Below are 27328 nucleotides of genomic sequence, written 5' to 3' on the forward strand. Positions count from 1 at the left end.
ATAGAACATATGATAATCTTAAAGGGGGAATGCCGAAAGGGTGGGAGGATCATGACAATCTACACAGGCGGCTCAAAAATTGAAAAGAGAACTGAAACTGGAATTAACGCAAAGCGTCTGCACGTAAAACCGTACCGCCTCTCTGATTCATGCGGTTTCTTCCAGGTGGAGGTTTTTGCCATAAAAAGAACAGTCAGACTGCTCCACGACAGTATGATCCCAGGCATCAATTTGACGATCTTTGTCGAGAGCCAGGCCGTCTAAAAGGCATTTGAAGCACCTAAATGTCTCACTTTGCTGAGCTCTAAGCCAGGAAAGGATTCGAAATGGATGTATATCTCCGTATGACCACTGCTACGTTATCTTATGAGGAAAATCGAAGTAAATGAGATTATAGCAATGGGCTTGCTGTGAACCAACCGGAATTATTGTGATGTATCAAGGTCCCCATGGCAATTCTTGGATAGGAAAGCAACTATCTTCCTACCCAAGCTAAACAAATAGGCAATGAGAGTACTTACGAATGTCCTCGCAGGTCGTTGCGCTATTGCACCAATGTTCTGAAGGTGGCGCATAACAACAAGCTCGCTCTTGGGAAGCCGTCATGGCGAGAAGGTAGAGGAACCCATTCATCACTTTATCTGCCAAAGTGCAGGACTGCAAACAAGACAACTCAGATTTCTGGTCGCACAGTTTTTCGACAGTCTGGGAGAGGTTGCAAAAGTTGATCTTTCGCTCCTACTAACGTTCCTCAGAGAAAGCAAATGTTTCGCTGGGGACCACTAGGAAATAATATGGTTGGAAAAATGTGCCGCCATCTGGCACTCACAATGTAAAAGAATTTCTCCGAGTGGAAGTGTGGGAAATTCCTACGCATGCCCTCTTAACCGAAACTGACCTAACCCTAGAAAGGTGTTAAGTTTTCACGCTGCATTGCCCATTAGTTTTTAGACTAAAATTAAAAAAAAAATGCTAAAAAAACATATAAATAATTTTTTTTTTCAAAAAAAAAAAAAAAAAAACAAGTAAAGGTGTCTAAGTTCGGGTGTAACCGAACATCTATATACTCAGCGTGAGCTTCAATTGTACATTTCATTTCAGATAAATTACTTTTCTACATAACACATGGCACCGTCCACTTAAAAAAAATGTCTCCCCATTTCCTCTTACAATAAAACTTGATAAGTGAAATATCATTGATTCAAAACTATTTTTTGCTAAGTTATAGCTTATTATTCTAGTCTACGACCACTTTAAATTTGTTTTATATCTAAGTTGCCGTGGTCTTTAACCGATCTCGTCCATTTTTACTAGAAATATTTTCTGCAATAAGGAAAATAGGTGTACCCAATTTTGCAACAATATATAAATTTTTCTTCGAGTTATGGCTCCCGAAACATAGAAAATTGCTTAGTCATAAAAGGGGCGGTGCCACGCCCATTTCTTAAATTTGAAGGTTTTCATCTTTATTGTTATAAATCCACTTGGGAAATGAAATACCATTGATATAAAGCTCTTTTTTGCAAAGATATAGCTTATTTTATTCGTCCACGACCCTTTTTAAAATCTTTTATGTAAAAGTGGGCGTGGTCCTAAACCGATTTTGTTAATTTTTCTTCAAATCATTCCTTGTAGTAAAGGCAACCTCTGTGCCGAATTTTGTTACGATAGGTTTAATGATTTTTGATTTATGATTAATAATATTTGTAAAATTGATTTTATCATAAGTGGGCGGTGCCACGCCCATTTTGAAAAAAATTTCCAAATTTTTATCAAGAGTCCCAATTACAGTCAACATTTCAAATTTCAACATTCTAGGTGTGTTATTTACTAAATTATCAGGTTTTTTGTGTTTTCCAAAATTTTATATATATAAAAAGTGGGCGTGGTTATCATCCGATTTCGCTTATTTCCAATACCAATATATTCTGGGTCCAGATAAGCTAGCGTACCAAATTTGGTGAAGATATCTCAATATTTATTCAAGTTATCGTGCTAACGGACGGACGGACGGACGGACGGACGGACGGACATGGCCCAATCAAATTTTTTTTCTTTTTTTTTATTAATTCGATAAAAATTTAAACAACGTGACATCAGGACGGACAAGGCGACAGCTGTTTCGATTATACCTTGTAAATCTCTTCAAAGCCTTTTCTCCCGGGAGTGGGAGTCGAACCCACACTCCTACTATAGTTGAAATGGTTATAAACGCATTCAGCTACGTCATGCCTTAGTTGTTGTAAAGTTTTTCCAAATTGCCTTCTTTTTGCATATTTTAATCTTTTACACATTGCATACTTCGTATGCAATTATGTGTTAAAGCTATGCTTGGTACGGCGGTTTTCAAAGAAACTTTTTTTGTTGCTGTTTTTGTTCTATTTATAAAACTACAACGAATTAACCAATTTTGTCTGTTTGTATGATTTAATAATCGGGGATTGCCCGTATTGCTTTTTTTAAATGTATGAAAACATTTATTTGAAGCAATTTTTTAATTTTATAATTTATTTATTAATTTGGGAAAAATTTAAACAACGTGACATCAGGACGGACAAGGATGATGTCACGTTGTTTAAATTTTTCCCAAATTAATAAATAAATTATAAAATTAAAAAATTCCTTCAAATAAATGTTTTCATACATTTAAAAAAGCAATACGGGCAATCCCCGATTATTAAATCATATTTTTTTCGATATTGATGATTTTGATATATGGAAGTCTATATCTATCTCGATTCCTTTATACCTGTGCAACCAACAGTTATCCAATCAAAGTTAATATACTCTGTGTGCAAAGCACGCTGAGTATAAAAACGAAACAAATAGATTAAAGTGCACTATAGTTTATTTGTAACCAATTTATAGTTAGCTTATCGCTGGATTTTTTTTCCTGCTGGGTAAATCTAAGTATTTAATTAATACTATCATCATTGTTTGACATATTTATTAAAGCTTCAACATAAACATTTATATTGATTATATATTTATGGTCATCTATAAGCTACTTTAGTTCACAATATTTATAAAACAAAAATCCATAGTCTATAAATTTGATGATTTCAGTAGCCAAATTAATTTCTTCATTTTAATATCGAATAAACAACTTTAAGAAAGCTAAATACGTTTAATGGCATGTCAGCAATCTGGAGCAGCAAGATTACTGGATAAATTAGCTACACTCACTCTGTGCCTTCACATTTGAACTTTAAATAAAATTTTTTTTAGATAGAAAAAATCGTTACTTTAATGTTTTCATCATATATTTAAGTGGTAATTAATTGATGATTTTTAAACAAAATTTATTGCAAATTTTCGGAGCACATTTTTTACTATGTAAATATTTACAAATATCGCACAAATGCATCTATATAAATCGATTTTCTGCAAATCATTTGGGATAATCATTTTTTCAGAACTGCTTTTCCCTTAACAGCACATTCTACATGACGTAAACTCTAAAGAACTACTTAAGATATGCAAAAATTATGTTTTATGTATTTTTTCTCCAACATACTTGGAGCCAAAACATATATCAAACATATTGTAGCGAATTTTAGTAAATTCTCGAAAATTCTGGTGTGGCTCGTTACCAAACTTTCGTATAAATAATAGCAAATGTTCTGTATATAAAATATTCTTTATTAACAGCACTACTATCGCAGTAGATCTTCACAATATAATGTATTCCCTTATTTCACTTAAAGCGTGTTAAAATCAAACTGATACTGAAACAACAAAACTTAAAGTGTCCAATGAGCTTGCACTACACTTTTTTTTAAAATTCATGAAGCTAATAGATATCATCTTAGTAGAAAAGGAAGTGAGGAAAAAAGCTTTTTCCAACTCAGTTTGTGAAAGATTACATAAGATATGAAAAACATGTATTCGAAATGTTGTAAATAAATAAGAAATGAACTATGAAGCTCTAATTCTATTTAAATGGTTTTGTAATTGCTGAAAGCACGCTTAAATATAGGCTGATTTGTTTGTTAAAGGTTCTCTTCTCGCGAGATTCTCGTGTCTCGAAATATTCTAAATTTATGTTCTTCTTTTTTCACTCGTGGGTTGTGGAAATATTCGCTTCCATTCGAGAATATATCGTTAGCGCTATATAAAACTGCCAATACAACGATTGGGAAGGACCTCTCAAAACCATTTAAAACCAAATTAGGCTTTCAGTGATTTATATAACATGTTGAAGAAGATAGTTCTAGCAGTAGAACTAAAGCGTAATGGTAAAATCTATAATAAGAGCCTAAAATTATTGGAATATACTCATGATAGTGATATTATTGGCCTTCATAAACGCTACGTGAGTTTTAATTTCTCTGGATTATTTAAAGAAATAAAAAAGTGGGTCTTGCGGTGAATGAGACTGTGAAGGATTTTGTCTAATTGAGAACCAGCATTAACAGCATAAACAATGTCAACTTAGAAATGAAATGGAGTCAAACTCTTGCCAAAAAATGCTTCTGAGAAGGCAATTGACAAAAAAAGTCCTCCCTCGATGAACAAAAATCACGCTCTACAAGTCGGCCTCTCCGTTCTATCTATTCTATGTATAGTTATGAGATGTATGAGTTTTACACAGATGTGAAGATAGTGCAGCGAACCAAAATCCAAATGCCTCACTAGTTAGGTCACGTTATGCGCATGGACGAAGACGTTCCGGCCAAGAAAGTATTTCAGTAAGCAACGCAGTTTGGAAGTAGAGGAGCGGAGAGAACTCCACAAAAAGGTGGAGGAAGAGGGAAAGGCAGGTGGAGCTAGAGTTGACCTCACTTGTTGTTCCAGGCCAAATGGTTATTTTAAACAGAGATGTTATCCTTTGTACTTAAAAAAAAAGAATTTAAAGGTGAATTACTCTTGATTATAGTCCTTCGCCCTAACCACCGAGATTTCACATTGGTATAGCTAAACATATCATGAATTTTTAAATGTTTAATCTATTACTTGCATCACTTTTCACAAATGCAGTTTTTTATTTTTAATTTTCTGCAGTAACTTTTATTACTTTGGGTTTGTTTTAAAGCCAAAAGTATCTCTAAATTGAAATTTCTTGGTTTTGTTTTAAAGAATTTTTTAGATTTCAGATTTGTTGCTCAGTTAAGTTTAAAACTTAAGCTGAATAAAATTAAAAAAATAGCCAATTTAGTAGAAAAAATTTTGAAAAATTGCTGAAACAGATGGTTTTAAATTTATACTCAAACACTTAGCCATGTAGCTTTTTCACACTTCAGTAAAATTCGGCCCGGTAAGATGGCGTTGCATTGGCAGTTTTGTAATGGCATCCGCGATATTTATTTTAATAGAATCTATGAAGTGTTGTGGTTAGACCAGGAAAATACTATTCTGACTGAATTCCTCAATTCTCAATGAAAACAATAAACAACGCTATATACATACAAACATATGGACTCAATGACGGTGTGCTAACAGATATATATTGATTGGCTATTTTGTTGGCGATAATTGATGTTAATGACTGCTTAAACTTATGCCAAATAACATAAAATTGTTGTTAGTAGGTTATAGTTTTACAAAAAAAAAAAAAATAATGTAAAAAAATTTTATAAGATTTAATTGCAAAATTTAACACTTTACTTACCTATCACATTTATAAGTGCCAATAATTCGCACACATAGTATCTGTAAGCCCACCAGTTGTGATACCTAATAAAAATTAAAGTAAACATATAAAATTAATTATTGTTGTTAATTATTTATGTACGTAGCATTATTCCGAAGCATTATAGTATAAGCAATAATTTATCGATAGTCTCGTCAATAAAAAAGTCTTAAAAATATTTTTACTAACTGACGTTATACATACAAAAAATTCTTTACGTAATAGACCTAAAATTTCATATACTCGAAATTAAAAAAATAATGACGATATAAACAGAAAAGTTAAGATATTTTTATTACGCTTTATTTTTATGCATATTTTGTCGATATAAAAAAAAGATATGAAAACAATTTTAATTAATTATTGAATAAATTTTGACTTGATTTTTTCCAGCTTTTGAATAGCGACTGGTGTTCGGACCTGTTCAATCTCGTTTTATTAGCCATTTGTTATCGGTTTGTTACCGGCGAGGTATCAATGTTGTCGAAGAGTTATAAGTTTTTTATCGATAGTAAATGATATCGATAACTTATTGGCTAATTAAGTGTAACGAATCATAAGATTCTCGATTCTTATTCGCTTCGTTATCGTACCAATCACTGAACACTCAAATGTTCTGTATATAAAATGCTATTTTTCAACAGCACTACTCTGATAGCACTGGTTTACAGCCAAAATGCACCAGATACGTCATTATGAAATTCCTATGTAAAATCACCCTCTGATTCCGAAAATCAAGGTTATTTTTAATTCCATGGTAACGTTTTTGAGATATTTACGAATAACCGTTTTTTCAAAATAAAAAAAAAAAATTGGGTCCACTTAATCACATATATCTCAAGAACGAATTAAGCAGATCAAAAACGGTTTAAAGCTTTTAAAAGGTAATAAAATTTGCTATAAACTGTGCATACAACACTTCTTGATAAGCCCTGCACATTCAAAGATAACGAACAATCATTACGGATTTTTTCAATTTTTTTTGTAAACATATAAAAAAATTTGTACTTTGCGAGGAAGGATCTCGAAAACTTAAAAAAATAAAATAAGCTTTCATTAAACAAAATCGATGCACTAATACAAAAGTTATAAGCTTTCAAGTAAATATATCCATTTAACACTTAAGTACCTTACTGGTACATATGTGTTAGTATTCGTATATCAGTTAGTTAGCAGGTTCGAAGGGTTATTAGATACAAAAAACTGTTAATGTCGTTTTCTCAAACCCAGGTAAATTTCAAGCAAGAGCATATTTTTAAGGCAGGTAGTGTTTTCTTTGTAGAACTAGGGAACCTTTTTGTCTAGGTAGGCTTGAATTTTTACTTGATCTAAATGTAAATAATAGTACATGCGCCTTGTTCCTTCATAATATCTGCAAGGCTCGCCGGATACTGTTCAGTTTATAATTGCAGTTTATATCCCGTCATATACTTAAAAATATAATATTGTTACGAATACTAGCAAAACTAAGGGGTGCTGCCATCTCTAAGCCGATGGTAAGCAGCGCCTTGCATGCACATCCATAGATCAATCATTATGTATCTACATAAACGAATCAATCATTATGTCTACACATATGTAGGTACAAGCAGCTGAGAGCAACGCACAAGCACATTCAGATATCTTATCTGAAATGCTCCTAAAGGTATGCAATTGTGATTGTGGAAGTGTCGCTCACACATACAAGCGCATGGGGTATGAGAGAAGCTAAAAAATTATACATCTGTAGTTGTAGCTGAGAAATTTATAATTAACTAAGTAAAGTTCTGGAGGCGCCTAGAAGATGCCACGAAAAATTCACAATGGTATAAAAGGCGCGACAGTAGAGGCGAGAAATCAGTTTTCATTTGAGCTATCAATCAGTTTGGTTATTAAGCCAGCTAGTTGCAAAGTATAAGTGTTATTGTGAAGTACTGTAATAAATATCATTTTTCCATTATTCAATATTGGAGTTATTTATTCAACAGTTTAGTGATTCGAACTTAGCAGAAGGGCAAATAAGAGGATTTGCCAGAAAATTGGTTACAATTGTTATCAGAAGAGGAATTGTTGAATAAATTGCAGAGGACAACAAGGACATGGCAATGTTCAGTGAATTGAAGATCCAGCAGCTGAAGAAGGAGTTGGACAGCCGTGGATTGAATACAACCGGCAATAACCTAGAACTTCAGGCACGATTACGAGAGGCAATGGAATTAGAGGGAAGAGTATGTCTTTCATCTTGATGGCGAGGAGACAACAAAAATTTAAGAGAAAAACGAAACATCGCAGACAGTTACCAGCACAGACTTGAACATGATATTGGCTGCAATATCTGCACAAACGTCGACAGTAGCATCAATGTCGTCGCAAATGTCATCTCAACTGGAAGAACAGAAGACATATATGGCATCCCAACTAGAATCCCAGGAGAACCGTATAACACCTAAGATGGAAACTCAACTTGAAGAACAGAAGACATATATGATATATCAGTTGGCTGAGCAGTTGAAAGCACAAGAAACGCGTATTTCAGAAATGTCGACACAGATTATATCCAAGATGGAAGCACAAGAGGAGCGCTTATCATTGCAGGTGGCACAAATGTCTTCGCAGTTAGAAGCACAGAACACAAAAATTGTACAGCTCGAGGACAAAATGGATGCCGAGATAGAAGCTTTGAGAGGTCGTATACAGGAGTTGTAAATAAATCGCCCAACAGTTTAAGCGAGTAATTCAAAGGTAAAGCCACCATCGTTTGACGGTTCTGTTCCTTTTCAGGTCTTTAAGCTACAGTTTGAGAAGACCGCAGCAGCGAACAACTGGAATGCTGAAGATAAAGTTGCAGATCTGTTCGTGGCATTGAAAGGACCAGCAGCCGAAATCCTACAGACGATTCCCGAAGGAGAGCGGAACAACTATGAAGCATTGATGGCCGCTGTCGAGAGACGTTATGGAAGCGAGCATAGAAAACAAATATTCCAAATGGAGTTACTAAACCGCTTCCAGAGGCCTGGTGAAACATTGCAAGAGTTTGCGTCGGATGTTGAAAGGCTGGCACATTTAGCGAATGCGGACGCACCCGTGAAATACACTGAAAGGGTAAAGATTCAGAGCTTTATAAATGGCATACAGGACGTCGAAAAAAATCGAGCTACATACGCAAACCCAAAGCCAACATTCGCAGAAACGGTATCACATGCTCTGATTGAGGAAACAGCGTCGCTTCTGTGTAAGCCAGTTTTCAAAGCACGCCGTGTGGAAGTAGAAAGGCCAGAGTGGGTAGACGCAATATTGGAGGCGCTGAAAGGATCGCAAAAGCGGAGTGAAAAAGTTATCAAATGCTACAAATACGGGAAGCCCGGTCACATTGCACGTCATTGCGATCTGGTTCCTAATAGTTCCAACAATGTGGATGGCCGTAAACGCAAAGCTGGAGGAGATGAGCAAGAGCGAGTAAGAGGTAGATATCGAGAGCTAGATCCAGCTATTGAATGCCCTGTGATATATGTGTTGCAAATTGGTAGAAAATCAAGCAGTCTTACCGTCAGAGGGAATGTGGATGGTAAAGAACATGTACTGACTGTAGATACGGGCGCATCTCATTCCTTGATTCGATCTGATTTGGTCTACAGGAGAGTAAAATCATTACCTGGAGCGAGGTTGCGTACGGTCACTGGCGAGTATAACCAAGTCCGTTGAGAAGTGATCTGTGAAGTCTTAATTGGGAAGGTCATGGTTTTACACAAATTCGTTGTGGCGGAGATTGTTGATGGAGTTACATTGGGAGTGGATTTCTTGATTGACCATGACATCAATATCGATATGCAGAGAAGGGTGATGCGTTATGAGAACCAAGATGTGCCACTTAACTTCAGTTTGGAAAAAGGGTTTAGCAGTAAGCGAGTGCTGGTGGAGGAGATTCGACAGAGACCACGACAGTCAAGGAAAGTAGATCGAGCAAATGTTGATGGATCGAATGGGCCATATAAAGCGAAATCAAAGGTACCTGCGAGAAAAACACTGGCATTGGACACTGGCTAATGGACGCGCTAAAACGACTGAAAAAATTTTCCAGAAAGAATGCAAGGGTGGTTTCAAGCCAGCGCGCACTACTGTTGTGAAACGTCAAGACGATACTGATGATGCAAAGTCAATCCGTCAAGCTCAAGCTCTGCGAAGTAGTTCTTCATTGGTCAAGCAACAGAGTGGGAGGGAACGATCCAGGATAATGAGTAGTAAGATGAAACACAGGTACGACACAGAAAATAATTCGGAAGGCTTCCGGGAGGGAGATTTGGTACTGCTATACAAACCTCACCGGCGGAAAGGTGTTCCATCCAAATATCGGTGCAGTTGGGAAGGCTCGTACAGAGTTGTGAAGACGATCAGTGATGTCATCTACGGCATACAAGTAATTGTGAAATCACGAAATAGAAGAGTGCTACATTTGGCGATGCTAGGAGCGTTTAGATCGAGAGATTTGCCTGATCGGGACGATCAGACTTAGATGGAGGGCAGTGTTACGAATATTAGTAAAACTAAGGTGTGCTGCCATCTCTAAGCCGATGCTAAGCAGCGCCTTGAATGCACATCCATAGATCAATCATTATGTATCTACATAAACGAATCAATCATTATGTCTACACATATGTAGGTACAAGCAGCTGAGAACAACGCACAAGCACATTCAGATATCTTATCTACAGTAGAGGCGAGAAATCAGTTTTCATTTGAGCTATCAATCAGTTTGGTTATTAAGCCAGCTAGTTGCAAAGTATAAGTGTTATTGTGAAGTACTTTAATAAAGGCCTTTTTTCCATTATTCAATATTGCAGTTATTTATTCAACAGTTTAGTGATTCGAACTTAGCAGAAGGGAAAATAAGAGGATTTGCCAGAAAATTCGTTACAATATGAATAAAAGGGCGCGAGAGTTTGAGTGTACAAATGATCCAGATACGTCCTGTTTCATCTGCGGTCAATTTATCGTTAAAAGGATGCGACGTGTTTTTTCAAATCCTTTGATAGTTACATACTATAAGTATTTTGGAATTGAGCCTGAAAACAATGAAAAACCATGGACACCGTCGAATTGATTTTTTCGGAACCGGAACAAAAAGGTGCGTTGTAAAAATTAGGAATTTGTTCTCTTTAATGCATAGCTGACTAATTTCTGAAACTATCTATATAGGCGACATATGAAATTTAGTACACCAATGATGTGGAGAGAATCAACTTGCCATTCAACGGACTGCTATATTTGTACTACGAAAGTACTTGGTGTTGGAAATTCAAGAAAAGTAACCTATACGAGCGTATCTACAGTGTCATTACCAGAACTAAATTCAATGGAAGCTACATTGCCAGAATAAAATTTAACTTTAGTTTCGGCTCCAGTTTCATTGTCAACAGCAATATCTGATTACGCGGCATCATGTTGTACTGGATTTCAAACGGAAGACGAAAGAAACTCTTTGTCACAAGCACAACTCAATGATTGGATAAGGGATTTGGATTTGTCAAAGGAAAAGTAAGAACTGCACGCCTCTCCTATGCAACAATTTAAATTTGTTTCAGCCGATGTTAAGGTAATATATTGCACAATATTAAAGAACTCGTCACGAATAATTTTCCAAGTACTATACGAAGGAGGACAGTGCTTGTTACTGCAAAGACATTGCTGACCTATTCAAACAATTTGGTGAACCATATGATTCAAAAGATGTGGCGATTATTCATAAACTGCAATAAATTAAGTGTAAAGGCTGTCTTAATGCATATTGGCAACCAAAAGCCATCTATCCCGATCGCGCATGCAGTAAATACGAAGGAAACGTAAGAGATAATGTAAAAATTGCTCAAATTGATCAAATACGAAGAAAATGATTGGAAAATATGTGCCGATCTTAAAGTCGTTGGATTTGCTATGTGGTTTAAAAGGTGGATACACAAAATACTGTTGCTTTCTATGCAAATGGGATAGCCGAGCTCGTCAAGGCCACTACATCATAAAGGATTGTTCAGAATGAATCGAGTTTCAAGTTGGGATGGATAAAATAAAATACTCTCCACATATAAGGAAGAAACAATAATTCTACCTCCGCTCCACGTCAAGCTCGGCCTTATCAAAAACTTTGTCAAGGCTTTGGACAAAGAAGGCGAGGCTTTTCATCATTTGAAGACAATCTGTCCAGAGATTTCAGAAGCAAAAATAAAGGAAGGGATTTTTATGGGACCGCAAATAAGGAAAATGATGACCAATAAACATTTCAAAGAACTAGTGTCACCAGTGGAGGCAGCAGCGTGAGATTCTTTTGAAAAGGTCGTTACTTCTTTTTTAGGCAAACACAAAAGTCCTAACTAAGAGATCATAGTGAACGACTTAATCAAAAATTATGCGGAAATGGGTATATAAAAAAAATATTTAAGACCATTTTCTCAGTTAACTTTAAAACCCTGCCCGATAAACAAAAAATTGTATACAAATTTTTAAATTTACATGAGAATATATAGCCCTAAATCTGAATTCATCAAAATGTAAACAAAAAATTTGTTCTGAATTGAAAGATAAATCCAGCCTAAGAAAATTATATGTATACTAATGTGTCACTTATGTATTTATCTAATATACTTTTTTATTTCCTTTCAGGATTAAATATGTCTTTAAAAATTAATTTTCTACACTCCCATTTAAATTTTTTCCCGCTAAATCTTGGCGACGAAAGTGACGAGCATGATGAATGGTTTCACCAGCAAATGAAAATGGTTGAAAGTCCGTATCAAGGATTTTGGGATGTCGCTATGATGGGTGACTACTGTTGCTTTCTCATAAGAGAAACCGATCCTAATTTAAATGAGCGTCAAAACAAGACACATAACTTTTTCAATTATAAAATAAGATCATAGAGTTAAGACAGAATCTTATGTACATATGCTATTATTTGTAGGGTACTTAAGTTTTACGATATGGATATATTTATTTGAATGTCTATAACTTTTGTATTAGTTCATCGATTTTGTTGAACGAAAGCTTATTTTTTTTTGTAATAAAACAGAGCTTAGATAGAAAAAAAAACATGCAAAAAAATAAAAAGTTTTTGAGATCATTCCTCGCAAAGTACAATTTTTTTTTTATATTTTTACAAAAAAAAATTGAAAAAATCCGTAATGATTGTTCGTTATCTTTGAATCTGCAGGGCCTAGCAAAAAGTGTTGTATGCACAGTTTAAAGAAAATTTTATGACATTTTAAAAGCTTCAATCCCTTTTGGAATTGCTCAATTCTTTCTATCTATATATGATTAAGTGGACCAAATTTTTTTTCTTTGAAAAAACGGTAATTCGTAAATATCTCAAAAATGTAACCATTGAACTAAAAATATCCTCGCTTTTCGGAATCAGGGGGTGATTTTATATAGGAATTTCATAATGGTGTCTCTGGTGCAGAAAAAAATTGGAATTTGTGATTCAGTGTAGTAGAACTTCATATTGCATTAGCATGGATCATTTATAACATATCAAAATCAAACTAATTGACCATCACTTGAACTGCACTGCCTCGATCACCTATTTCTTTCAGAGTCTAAACTTTTCGCGAGCAGCCTACTCAATTTTACCAATTAGTAGCTCATTTATTTCTCTCGTCTTCTGCATCTCATTTGTCCCATCGTCTTCTATTTAAGTGTGTGAATAATGTGTTTTTGCGATAAAGACACTCCTCGAAAGTTTCAAGGGTGACATCGATGCTGATTGTCCTTTGCCGGATATTGATCAGGCACTTTCCGGTAACAGGCAACATTAAGGTACTAACTAGCCCGACCATCTCGGGAACGATTTAAAATGACTACATTGAACCTTCTAGGCCATCCCACCTCCCACCCCCTGATACCATGAGGAAGAGTTTATTTACCGCAAAATATTTGTATGACACATTCATATTTGTAACAGGATTACCCTCGCTTAGAGGTCGACAATTGGATTGTAGAAGCTGTGATTTGCGCTAATCAACCCGTTGAATCCCAAGTAATGTCGTCTGCGCTCTTTGTGGCTGTGTACAATGTCGCCTACTCTCTAAGCTGCTGTGTACCTACTTGTGTGCGTAGCTATTTCTTGTCTCATATGCTTACATTGCTGTGATTGTGTAGCGTTTATTTACTACAGGCATAGTTAAGTATCGCATTTGCTAATATTCGCCTCAGTAGAAATATTTCGTAACTTTTTCGGTGGTGAATAGATATTTTTTCGATAGCAAACCGGTATTTTTCGATAGCACATCAATAACTTAACCACAAAAAGTCGATTTTTTCGATAACAAATCAACATCTCTTCTATAACAACTCGATAACTTTTAGTTAAAAAATCCATATGTTTTCAATCGCAAATCGGAATTTTTCTAAAACAAATCGATAAAAAATCATTTACTTTTCGATAATAAGCAGAAAACACGTCAATAATTCATCAATAATAGGTTCCCTCTCCCACATAACTATATCGGTGAAGTGCTCCACTCTCAACGATTTTTTTCAAGATTCGTAATTAAGTTGGAACAAATATCGATAAGAAATCATTTACTTTTCGATAATAAGCAGACAACACGTCGATAATTCATCAATAATAGGTTCCCTGTCCCATATAACTATATTGGTGAAGTGCTCCACTCTCAACGATTTTTTTCAAGATTCGTAATTAAGTTGGAAAAAAAATTGAAGGTATAAGCTATTTAAAGATAATAGTAAAAAGAAATATACAAAAACAACAAAAAAAAAAAATTTGACGAATTTTGACGAATTTTTAGGAAGTATGTGAAAATCACCTAATTATTTTTAAGTTTTTATTAAGTTTACAATTTACAAAGTCTATACAGCCACGTCCCATTAGAAAAACAGAAATAGCTCACCTCGCTTAAGTAATTTCCATAGTATAAGGTGTATATAAGTTTGGTCATATATTATACACGAGCGTATCGGACACGGTACAAAATTGTTAGCATGAATTATATATGATAGATGGTACAGGGAAGCTGATAACAAGCCGATAGCATGTCTATAACAAACAAATAACAGTCCGATAATAGTAACAGCCCTATAACCGTTCGTAATCATAAACGAACTTTTCCGAACCCTGCTTCTTCTTCTTTTCTTTCGAATGGCTCCGAAAAGATGCCAAAATAATCCTTAAACAATCTCAAAATAGTCCCTGCACGACCCCAAATATATACTATCGCGACGTAGTATAATTTTTTCTGGTTTAAGTTTTGAGAAATAACAAATATTTATAAACCCTTACAATAACATAATGTCGACTTTACATTATGCTAACTCTAAAAGAGAATCGGGAAGTTCAACCAGGTGTAGTGGAAAACTCGGCCTTATTCTGTTAAAAAATATATTACAGTATAGTGCTATTTTAGTCAGTATATAGAATTAAAAAAAAAATTCTATATTATTTGTATAGTCTTTGACTTACCTTAGATTTTCCCATAAATAATCTAATAGTAATTTCTTTTTTTGTTTTTTCTCGGCTTCGGAACAAATTCCTATATCTAAGTCCATGATAAGTGCATGAATTTTGCCACCTTCCCAAGATTTCCACAGCCATCTTGGTGTATAAAATAAGATCGCCTGGAAATTAGAGGAAGAATATTTGTTAGATAAAATTATATGGCTGTTGGTTATTTAGTTGTTTACTAAACATATTCTTCTTATGTGAAAAAAGGTCACAAAGTCGTCATACATTAAACAAATTTTTGTAAAATATGACATATTTTGATTTTTGGTTGGTTTTGTTTTAAGGGGGGATTTTATTACTATATAAAACATATTTTCATGATTTTACAAATCCTTTTAAATTATGATCGCAGTTGAACATCATAAAAGTAATTTTCATTCTTCACACGCAAATTCTTCATAAATTTTTAAATTGTTAGATGTGAATGTAGCTTAAGTAAACTTCAGCATTTAAAACAACCTTTCGATGCTTTAAGGCCCGAGCACATACGAATTTCGATGCAGCATTGCACATGCAGCACTGATAGGCTAATTATAGCTTCCCATGCAAGTACATGCTATACTCAAAAATTGTTTGTGTCGGGCCTATAAGTATATCGAATGCTCGATGAATTTCCTTATATTTATTTCGAAGCAGCAAAAATAGAAAGCCAGACGACATATAGCAAACTAAAGGCGATGCCATCAATACAAGGATATTTCAAGTTTTACCTCTTCAAGCGGCAATACATAAGTTAAAAGGCGGTTAAGATTACTCTATGGATCTCAAAAAATTTAGATCGATTTTTTTGATTTTAAGTACTCAAAGTCGATAATATGTTGGCGATATCGCATAACTTTTTTGTCGCGATAAGACACGGTCAAAGGGTGACGCACAGCGGTAAAAGTACAGATTTTAATATATTTGTCTTCAGAGGGTAACCTGACATTGCACTCCAGTCAGGATCAAAGTTTCATAGAATTCACTCGGGGACATTAAAATTGGGCACGATGTTGTGGAAAGTTTATCCCTTAGACATTCACAGCAAAGAGGGATTAGGGAAAAAAAGTATTTTTCGCACACTCTTGAAAGAGAGATATATTAGACTACTCCCTAACACCTCCAGAAAACTTAGTACAAGGGAAAGAAAGCGCGGCAATTCCGAAACAAATGTAACATTATATAACTTTAAAATCCTATAAGGCATACTTTCGTACTTAATTGGCGCTTAAACGTTTAAACGATTATAGTCGCCCAAGAAGGCGCACCAGGCGCTTCCTCGTTGGCTTAACTGACGCTAATTGGTCACAACTACATAATTTAAATCGTTCTCTACCTGTCGCTTCGAGCGGTGTGGGGGCCGCCCTCTTCCTCTGCTTCCATAAACGGCGTTCCGATAAAAAATCTTTCCTATTGGGAATATCGTCTTTCATTCGCGTAACATAACATAGCCAGCGTTGCCCCTGCGTTTTAATTCGCTGGCCCATGTTGATAACTGAATAAAGCTCATTCAGCTTATTATCAAATCTTCTTTGGTCTCGCCGTCGCTAATGCGTTTCATCTGATATTGTCATGGTCCACGCTTCTGCGCCATAAAGCAGGGTGGGTACGACAAGTGGTCTGTAGAGCCTGATCTTCATTTGCCGAGAGATGACTTTATTTTTCAATTGCCTACCTCGATAAGAAGTTATATGAGAATAATATCGAACATTTTCACAATAATTAAGTTTAACGAAAATGGGGGCGTGCACCTCCCATACAAATAGAATTTTTAATACAACATATCTCTGGAAGTGTGATAATAAGTTGAGATATATATGAGGCTAATCTCTAACATTTCTCAAAGAAAAAAAGTTGATAATGCATTCACCTAATACTTCCTGGAAATTGCAAAAATATAAATTGTTGGAACTCACTTCAATCTAATACGAAAGCTATAGGAAAAGCGGGATGTTTCAAACGAGCTGTAAAAGCTTTCATCAGTTCTAAACGTATGTATCTTAAACTATAGTCTTTCTTTCCACTCCGAGTGTATTTCTGCCACGAAAAGCTTCTCAGTGAAAACTCATCTGCTTTGCAGATGCCGTTCGGTGTCCACATAAAACAAGTAGTTCCCGTCCGGCAATTTGTAGGAAAAATTAAAAGAGGCACGATGCAAATTGGAAGAAAAGCTCGGCCTAAAATCTGTTCGGAAGTTATCGCGCCTTACATTTATATATTTTTATATTTATCTATTAATTTTTATTATATTTGATCATTTTATTTATGACATATAAAAGGCCAGTGTATTTATTTTAAGAGTGAATAAAAGCGAAACTTATAAAAATATGAGTAGATGTGAGTTGAAAAAATTAAATGGCAGTAAAAGCTGAACTTTGGCAGTAAAATCTTAAAACATGGACTTATCGTTTTTTTGCATAAGAAGCAGACACACCGGATCATACAGTTCGGAATAACTTCAGCACCACTTCACGATTATTTAAAGTATCATTTCCAGAAAAACATTAAATAAAAAATGAACAAAAAAAAAAAAACGATAAAAAGTTTTGTTTTCATTGGCTTGCAAATTAGAACATTTTGTCGAAAACATGTTTTCGGTTGAATTTTTCATATATAAGATTTATATCTATAAACTCTTAATATACACGATGTTATTTTAATTTATCACTAAGACTTTCGTGTCAACTTCGAAGGTACATATGTATGCTAAATTTAAATATTTCGCAGTCGTTTGTACAAAATTCTTAATACTGTTCGACCTTCGTTTTATATGATTTTCTTTAAATTTTAAGTAATGTAAATCCTTCACAGTCAAGTTCTTAAGTTTTTGTTTCTCTTTGGCAAATAAGCTTAACGTCAACAGATCACCTTGCTCCACTGTGCTGCTGTTTGGTATTACCCAGCAGTCAAAAGCTAAAAACTCAGCAAAAATTCTAGTTCATTGACTAGAATTTTGTGGGTTTATTCAAACTAGTAAGGTTTTGGATAGGTTATTCACAAACATATTGCCAGTCGGACTCGTTGAAATACGCAAATGTTTTCTGCCGGCTATTTGCATATCAACGGACATATAAACACAAACACGAGCACATAACACCTCACTGATACTTCTAGAGATTAAAAACGTCATTAAAAATTCCAAGCCTTCTAAATCAGTAGGGCCAGACGGAATAACCATGCCGATGATAAAACACCTTTGACATAAGGGCATCTACGTAACGCACGTTTTCTACTTGTCATTTATGCCTGTCATTTCAGAATAATCAATAATTGCAAGGATGGTCCCACTATCAAAACCTGGAAACCCTGATATCTACTGATATCATTCGTTTTAAATCCAAATATTTGGTAAGCCAGCCATCAGCTTGGCTTCTGTGAAATTCATATTGCTACCACAATGCTAAACACCATTATCACCCAGATAAATTACGGACTGAACCAACCAAAACTGCATCACAGACCCTGCTCGTGGAACTTGACCTGTCAAAAAATTCTGACACCGTCAACCCTTGTCTAAACAGATGGACCGCAAATTATCTGAGAGGTCGGCAAGCGTCGGTTCAATTTGAAAGCACAATCTCGAAACCTAGGAGAACTAAACTCGGGGTGGCGCAGTTTGGTGTCCTATCTTCAATTCTCTTTAAATTATACATATCAACGCTATTTTCAGCACCAGAACGAACTACAAACGTTTCCAATGCTCATGATTGCACGTGGCCGCTCAAGATAGTTATCAACACAGTCTTTCAATTTTTTATCACCTCTGGTCCGACCAAGTTCAATGCCACTCTGTTTAAGACATGCAAGGAACAAAATTACCTAAATATTGGACAATCATGTCGATTGCATTACGTGTCTAATAGTTGAGTCACTCAAAGATCATAAGTGTAACGCACGACAGCAGTTTTACTTTTAAGGCAATGCCTTCGAAATTGTATCTAAAGTACAAATCTGCCCATGTAGTGCGCGTCGACGGCTTGACAAACACACACTGAAAAAGGCTGCAGGCGTACTAGAATATTGCAAACAGAACTACCATGGGATGTCTTTTTATGACGTCTGAACACCACATATATAGTGAAGCAAAAGAGCCCAACATAAAGGAGCATAGTAAAATTCCAAATAGATAGTTTTTGCTGAATTGTCACAAAGCGTGATATCCCAGCAATCAACAGCTTGATTTAACCCCGCCTCCCAGACAGATAAATAATCATAGCAAGCACTACGAAGAGATACGATACCTACCAAATCAGGCGGTTGATCCAGATAAACATAAGGAGGACCTAAGCCTAATCCGCACTATGTTGGTAAATATATTCGCTAGGTCGCACTAAGTGAGCGCTGTTATCAATATAGTGTATAAACTATTTACTATGTCAATTGGTATGATATTGGTGTATATAATAACTAGTATGCAATCTGGTATAATGCTGACGCAGAGGCCGAATAGCATATTACTGGGTATGATCCTGATGCATACACTGACTAGTATGGCATCTGGCACGAATCTTGTGTTAACAATGACTACTTTCAAAAGGTATAATGCTGATGCAGACTGGCTTATATGGAAAAAAGACAACAGAACTTTAACTAGTTCGGATTTTTGGCAAACTATTACCCTTCTAGTATAAAATTAGTTGGATACACTGCAGGGTTAGCTCTTATACAATTTTACGTTTTATAATAAGAATTTGACAATTGTTTGTGGCTTCGGGTACAAACCATCAACGTACAAAGTAAAAAAGTAATTCGATCATCATGAACAAATGTCTGAATTTAAAGATTTATGTTTCATATTCCGTTGACATATTATTATTAAATTATATCATTAAATTAGCCAAGTATAATAAGTTAGTCAATAAAAATAATACGCTCTAAAGAATATTTGAACATCTGCTGTCAATTTGCCTACGACTTCTTACACAATTTTTGATGAATCGTCTTATGAGGCGCCATTGTTTTAGTAAATAATTCTAGTCGTAGGTGTGAAAAAAGCCTTGACAGTGCTGTTTGCATTTACTGTAATTTGAAATCGTTTTTTTTATTTCCTTATTATTTTTATGGAAGTAAGCATATGTAATGCGCTTCTATTTAAGTAGTATTATTCACTTATATCATGTGAGCAATAAGTGCAATCATATTTTATGATGTATAATTTTTTTTGGACACTCAAAACAAAGTTAATTAAACTCATAGTATTTATCAAAGCAATATTTCTACCATATTCTATCGTTAAATTTGATTACTTAAATTCATTTTAGCTATTTGCGAAGGATTATACATTCATACACTTGTGAAGTACATGTGCACGGGCATAGTCAGTCTTCAACGAAATCGGGCAGAACTTTACAAAACGAATGATATGAGCACCAAATACTCATGAAGATCAATGTGTTAACATAGAGTTGTACGTTTAAAAGTTAATGTTTTTAAGATAAAGTAGAGTTCACATAGAATTTGAAGTTAAACCACAACAGAGGAATTTTTAACAGAATCAAATAACTTCTGGGCCCTATCGTCACTTACGACCAACCTAATATAAATGCACGCAAGTCATTTTCTGTCATGCACATACAACTTGTATGAGAGCAACTCAAATTGAATTTGCTGCGTGAAAACCTAACTCGATTTCCAATCTTTGATCTGCGCGACATTTAGATTTCACGTTTGCACACATGCTTTACTTTGTCGCAACGCATGCTTATTTGGGTTAGGGCAAAAAACGCCGGTTGTTTGCGTGCGCTAAAAAAACGCAGTGCGGTTTTATTAGGTTGGCTTGTAAGCGACCATATATGTATACGATAAGCGATAGCACAATGGCTACTTCGTGAAAATCAGGCATGCTTAACCAACGAAACGATATCATTTCGTTACGATAATTAACGTTAATAAACGAAACAAAGTCATTTCGTTTCGTTTATTAACGTTAAGAACGTCAAATTAACGAAATGATTTTGTTTCGTTTTCTGCCATATCAAAACGAAATCAAATCGTTTATGTTGATTATTAATTTCAAACTATGTTGGCAAAGATGATTGATGACGGAGTCATTAAAGGTGAAAGCATTAGCCAAGTTGATTGCAACTCTTCTCATGAATTTTGACAGTACGAACATTTCTCAGAGTATTTTTGACGTTACCACCAACGAATTATACAAACAAATTACATGGAGTTTGTGTGTATGTCCGGTCGCTGTTACCTCCTTACGGCTTCACCGTGGCTATAGCATTGCCAGCACAATTCAAACATAAAGTATCACGTTTTTGTTAACGTTTTTAACGTTAACGAAAGCTTTTCGTTTCGGTTAAAAACAAGAGACAATTTATCTTGATAATTTCTTTATCGATAATATTTCGAAGTGTTTCAACGGAAACGGTGGACATTTTTTGATAAGCGATTAGCTTAACGTTAAGGTGCATCCCTGGTGAAAATCAACGACAGCTCTTTTAGTTCATTGTTTACTACATAGTTTGGCAGCTTAAGTAGAGGTTATGTTGCGAATAGAGTGGAAGGCAGTGGACTAGGCAGTCGAATGTCATATAATGAAGGAATGGTGTTCGGAGATTTTTCAAAGTTAAAAAAAAAAAATGATAAAAGCTTTAGTATAAATAAAACTATTGTTTTAATAACAACAAAAACGCCATATATATTCTGTATACATAAATTTGTAAGGATTATCTCACTTTAAAATTTGAATTAAATAATCTAAAGTTTTGTTTTGAAACTGAGTCGAGAACTGTGCGTGTGAATGTGCGAATTTTCACCGATCAGCTGTTAGTTGCCCTACTTGGTAAAATTTACAATGTTTTAGTTTGATTTCGATGGTCGTACGATGAGGAAGTGTCGCACGCGCGCTTAAAACAGAGTACCAAAGAGTGCGTGTGACACGTATTCACTGTTGAAGCATTGAAATCATACTAAATAAATAGTTGATTTTGCTTTCGTGCTCGCTACGCGTTCGTGTTTACTAACACATTCTCAATTTGGTAACCGTGTAAATGTAGTGGTGCCCACCGCTGTTTATGATAGAGATCCAATTTTATGTATTTGGCCTGTTGCTAACACCGAACCTTTACGAACCTTTTCGAACCTTTTCGAGCCTTTTCGGATCTTTTTTGACAAATATCCGTTACGGTTTTTTTTGATTTAGTCTCCAAGCCCGCGATAAAATCTATGCAATAGCTTAAAAAAAATAATAATATATTATGCATCTAGCGGATACGTATTGTCCCTAGGTCACATATAACATTGATCTGATTTACCATTTCGGAGTTATTTTGATTTAAAAAATGGCATTCGATCACGGATCGTAGGCTTTCATCACGGCCCCTAGCGTTTTAACAAGAGCCTGGTTGGCTTCTTATTTGTAACAACCATACTATCGACAGCGAATTCCTATCGTCGAGTTATAGGTTTGTTATCCTCAAGTCATCGGCTTTTTATTGGTTTCTTATTGGGTTGTTATATCCGGGCTTCAGATGAGTCATCGGTTTTATAGTGAAGTTTTAGCGGTGCTTGTTTCACCTATTAGTCCTCGACAATATATAGCTAACACACCGATGACACTCCGATGAAAACTCGATAGTTTTTTGATAACAAATTAATAATGTTTCGATAACAAGTCGATAACTGTTCCAAAACAAGTCGATTTCTTTTCAATAACAAATTGATAACACGTCGCTAACAAATTGCTAGTATTCCGATAATATTTCGATAACTTTTTGATAAATTTTCGATAGTTTTTCGTTAAGAAATCAATAAATTTTCTATAAAATATCGATAGCTTCTTAATAACAATCCGATAACTTGTCAATAATTGTTGGTAACATATCGATAGCATTTCGTAGAATAATAGCTAATAACCCTGCAGTCAAAAGCCAAAGTATTCTGCAAAAATTTTAGTTCATTGACTAGAATTTTGCGGATTTATTCATACTAGTCAGCTTTTGAATAATTCATTGACTATCATTTTGTGGTGTTATTCATACTAGTTAGTGTATGAGTAGTTAATTGACTAGAATTTTGTGGCGTTCATCATACTAGTCCGTTTTAAATAGCTCGTTGACTATAACTTTGTGGTGTCATTAAAACTAGTTAGTATTTAAATAATTTATTCGACTAGAATTTGGTCTTTCGGCTCGAGGAAATGCATGAGTGCTTTCTGTAGCCAATTTGCAATGCATACTTAAGTTGACAATGCTAGATATCGTACAAATCAACGGGCACATAAACACAAGCATGACGGGTCAACCCTCACCGTTACCTCAACAGAGGTTAAAGAAGTTATCGAAAAGGCCAAGCCTTCCATATCAATAGTTCCAGAAGGAAGACCTATACCGATGACAAAACACCTTGGCCATGAGGGCATCAGTAGCCTAGGATATTCTTTCTACTTGTCGTTAAAAGCCTATGCCTTTCCAGAATAACAAAGAGTGGCCGGAAACCCAGCCAATATCTACCGATATTATCCATTTAGTCAGTAACGAAAACGTTTAAAGCCGTTATGTTTCCCTAAATTAAATGAAATTCTTCGGTTATCCAGCCATCAGCATGACTTCCGTAAAGTGCATATCACTACCACCATTCTGAACTCCATTAACACACATAACAGGACGGCGCTAGTGAAGCTTGGCCTGCTTTGGTACAGTCTTCCACTACTGGTTCGTTCCTTCTCCGTTAGATAGATAGATAATTTATTGAGGATTGCTCTGCGACCATTGGTCAGAACCTGATCCCATCCGAATTCCATGATGAACCCTAGCAGTTCTTTGGCTTGAGGGATTTAATGTGGGAATGTTCTGGCCATGGTGGAACCATAAACTTAGCCCTGCGTCTTGAGATCCCGCCACATTCATGTGTTATTCCGTTACTTTTTAGTTTTCATATATAAGTATATATTTCTATTAAAAGTTATTTTTATTAAAAGTTATTTTCATTAAAATTTATTCCAAAGTATGTATAATGTATTGAAGTGATACATTTTAAAGTTATATACATATGTATATATATACATATCTTTTATACACATTGTGACCAATATTGGCAACACTAAGGGATACTATCATCTCTAAGGCGATACTAAGCAGTCAATTGTATGTACATAAACAAATCAATCATTATGTCTGCACATATGTGCACATCATCAGCGGAGAGATACGCACAAACACATGCATATATCTGAGATACTCATAAAAGTATGCAATCATCGATGGAAGTATTACTCACATATATACGCGCATATGGCTATGCGAGAGGCTATAAACGTGCATCTGTAGTTTATAGCTGATAAATTTATAGCTGGTAAACAAGTAGTAAATTCTAGAAGAAGAAACGCCTAGAAGTAAGCGAACGAGACAGCAGAGAGTATAAAAGGAGCGAAAGCTGAATAAGCTGGAATCAGTTTGTTTTGAACACGGTATTAGTTGCGAAGTGAAGTTTAATTGTGAAGCACTTTCAAAGCAGTTTAATAAAGACCATTTTGCAATACAGAATATTGGAGTGTTGTATTCAACAGTTTAGCGATATGAACGTAAGCAGAAGCTTTCAAATAAGAGGAATTGCCCTAAACTCGTTACAATATGAAATATAATGAATAACATGAATTTCAGCTAATTTATCAATTTTCAAGTAATTTTTCAACCCAACTGAGACTTGTATATTAACTAGTAGGATGCTGATGCAAATATTGACTAGTATGTCAACTGGTATTACAATGATGCATAGACTGAGTAGTATGCCAACTGGTGTTGAATACACTGACTAGTATATCAATTGGTATGATATTGGTGTATATAATGACTAGTTCGTCAATTGGTATGATGCTGATGCAGAGGCTAGCAATTGATATTTCGTAGGACATCGCCGTGTTAAAAATACTAGTTGCTAATATGGAAAAAAGAGAGAACACATACTAGTTGGAATTTTTGGCAAACTAGTATTCTTCTAGTATACAACTAGTTGGTTTGACTGCAGGGTAAATATACAACCTACCGATTACCAACAGAAAGCTTGTCGACAAAAACTAGTAACTTATTAAAGATTTAACACTTGCATAACCATTCGATAACTTGTATAAATAATAATGATAACTCATCGATAACAAATTTATAACAAATAAATAACAATAATATGCCATCCGGTTTCGATTTCGGCTTCGAATTTGACTTTCAATCTCTCTGTTCCTCTAGCCCTCATTTCTTTTTTTCCTTGTCCCTCCTCTCCTTTCCTTACCGACCATCGTTTTTATACACAGCTTTTATTGGATAACGGTTGTTTCTACAGGTATAAAGGAATCGAGATAGATATAGACTTCCTTATAAATCAACAGTATCGAAAACAATTTTGATTATCCATGTCCGTCCGTCTGTCCGTCGGTTAACAATAACTTAAGCCAATATTGAGATATCTTCACCAAATACGATACACGGGCTTATTGGACCCAGAATATATTGGTATTGAATATAAGCGAAATCGGACCACACCCACTTTTTCGATATAGAAAATTTCGAAAAATGAAAAAATTGGATAATCCAAAAATGAATATCGCTAAGCTAATGAAGTTTGGTAGATGAATTGGTATTATTATGCAAGACAAAAATTCCAAACAAATTTTCTTATATAGGCGTAACAGCACTCACATTTAAAAGAAGACAATTTGGAAGTTAAACAAGCCGGAAATCAAAAGCCGTTAAAGATATTTCATTGAAATTTTGCATAGGAACTATCGTTGCCAAATTATATGGATAATCTAAATTGGTTAAAGACCACGCCCACTTTTTCTAAAGGTCTAATCTTTACAAAGTTTGCAATATCTCTATGGTATTAAACTACAGTACCTGGCCGACCGAGATTTGCTCGGCAGTCTCCAAGTATTACGCATAACATTCTTTGTTCTATATGTCATCAGTAGAGTACTATTTCGTCTAACTAACCCAAACCTAAATGGCAACCCTACTCAAAATATCCTATTGTAATGCGGAGTGGAATACTTTTCGTTTGATACCCATATCGGCATATCTCATACAATTTTTTTTAATTTCGAATAGGTGGCAACCTTGTGAATCATTCTGAGAGGCAACACCTAGGTAGAAAGTCTTAGAAGGTAATACATTATCTTTGTGCCAAATTTCATTTAAATCGGTTGAGCCGTTCCCGAGATCGTTCGGCTACTATACAAACATACAAATATACAACAATTGCCCATTTAAAGTTATAAGATAAGATTTGGCTGATATTCTACCTCAGTAGTGGTATGGTTAAGCTAAGAACAAAACTAAAATAAATTTTGAAAATGGACGGGTCACCTCCACTTATTTTGTTACTCTTTCCAAAATGCTTTTAATGCCATAAGTCGAACAAAACTCTCAATCCGAACGAAATTTGGTATAAACATATTTTTCATAGCTACAATTGTTAAACTGCATTTTTCCCCGCTCAACGCAACTCCCTTTAGAGCTGCCAAAAACCCACAGAAAGGATTTTTTACCGACTCCCAAGCACAGCGCACAACCAAGGACCGCAATTTGGATATTTATCGCCTCGCTCTGCTTATGTTCTAAAACCTCCAACTTAAGCTTACATAATATAATGCCAGCATTCAGTAGTTAAACAAGACATTAATTTCCTCCAAATCAAAGAGGCTTACAGCAACCTCACTAATGGGACACCATTCAAACCCATGTAGTTTCTATAACATCATGCATATTTTAAGTATTTGAAAACCAGATGACTACTCAAATAAATAGGGTTAAATTTGTGAATATGAATACATATATATGTACACAGGTGTATAATGTATGTCATGAGTTTTTTTTAAAAGCGTATTAAATTTGCAATTGATCAACTTTAAGAGCAGGCGTTGATAGCTATAAATCAAAATCATTCGCAGCATTTACGCTGAAAGGGGTCTAAGTTCAGACAATTTATTGCAGCAATATTCCTTTCAGATGAAAGTGCTTTTAAATCCAAATTTTTATTGGCCTAAAAGGAAGTGCTCTATATTCGGAGCGTAATTATAATTTTTGCTAACAGTTGCAAATATTTGTACGGTTGTTTGCGCCGTTCCATAAATATTCCATATTGAAGTTTCAGTTTTGTAATGAATATGTCAGTCTTGCTCTTGAAATGTTCGCATTTACTTACTTATTAAGGTGGCGCTTAACCGTTTAAACTATCGTGGCCGTCCAACTAAGCGCGCCAGCCTCTTCTTCATTGGGCTAACTGGCGTAAAT

General features: G+C 35.1%; 1 protein-coding gene across 8 annotated transcripts in view; it reads right to left on the reverse strand.

Annotated features, from left to right (window-relative positions):
- The window catches only part of shakB (shaking B), an 840660-nt gene that overhangs the window by 32348 nt on the left and 780984 nt on the right, over positions 1-27328 (reverse strand). For all 8 annotated transcript variants that reach the window (XM_067785020.1, XM_067785019.1, XM_067785027.1 and 5 more), the window contains 2 exons: positions 15078-15232; positions 5612-5676 (listed from right to left, as the gene is read on the reverse strand). In XM_067785020.1, the coding sequence (XP_067641121.1) occupies positions 5612-5676; positions 15078-15232 (220 nt within the window). The remainder of the gene's footprint in view (positions 1-5611; positions 5677-15077; positions 15233-27328) is intronic.

This window comes from Eurosta solidaginis, chromosome 4 (assembly GCF_040869045.1).
Source record: "Eurosta solidaginis isolate ZX-2024a chromosome 4, ASM4086904v1, whole genome shotgun sequence".
Classification (NCBI taxonomy): domain Eukaryota; kingdom Metazoa; phylum Arthropoda; class Insecta; order Diptera; family Tephritidae; genus Eurosta; species Eurosta solidaginis.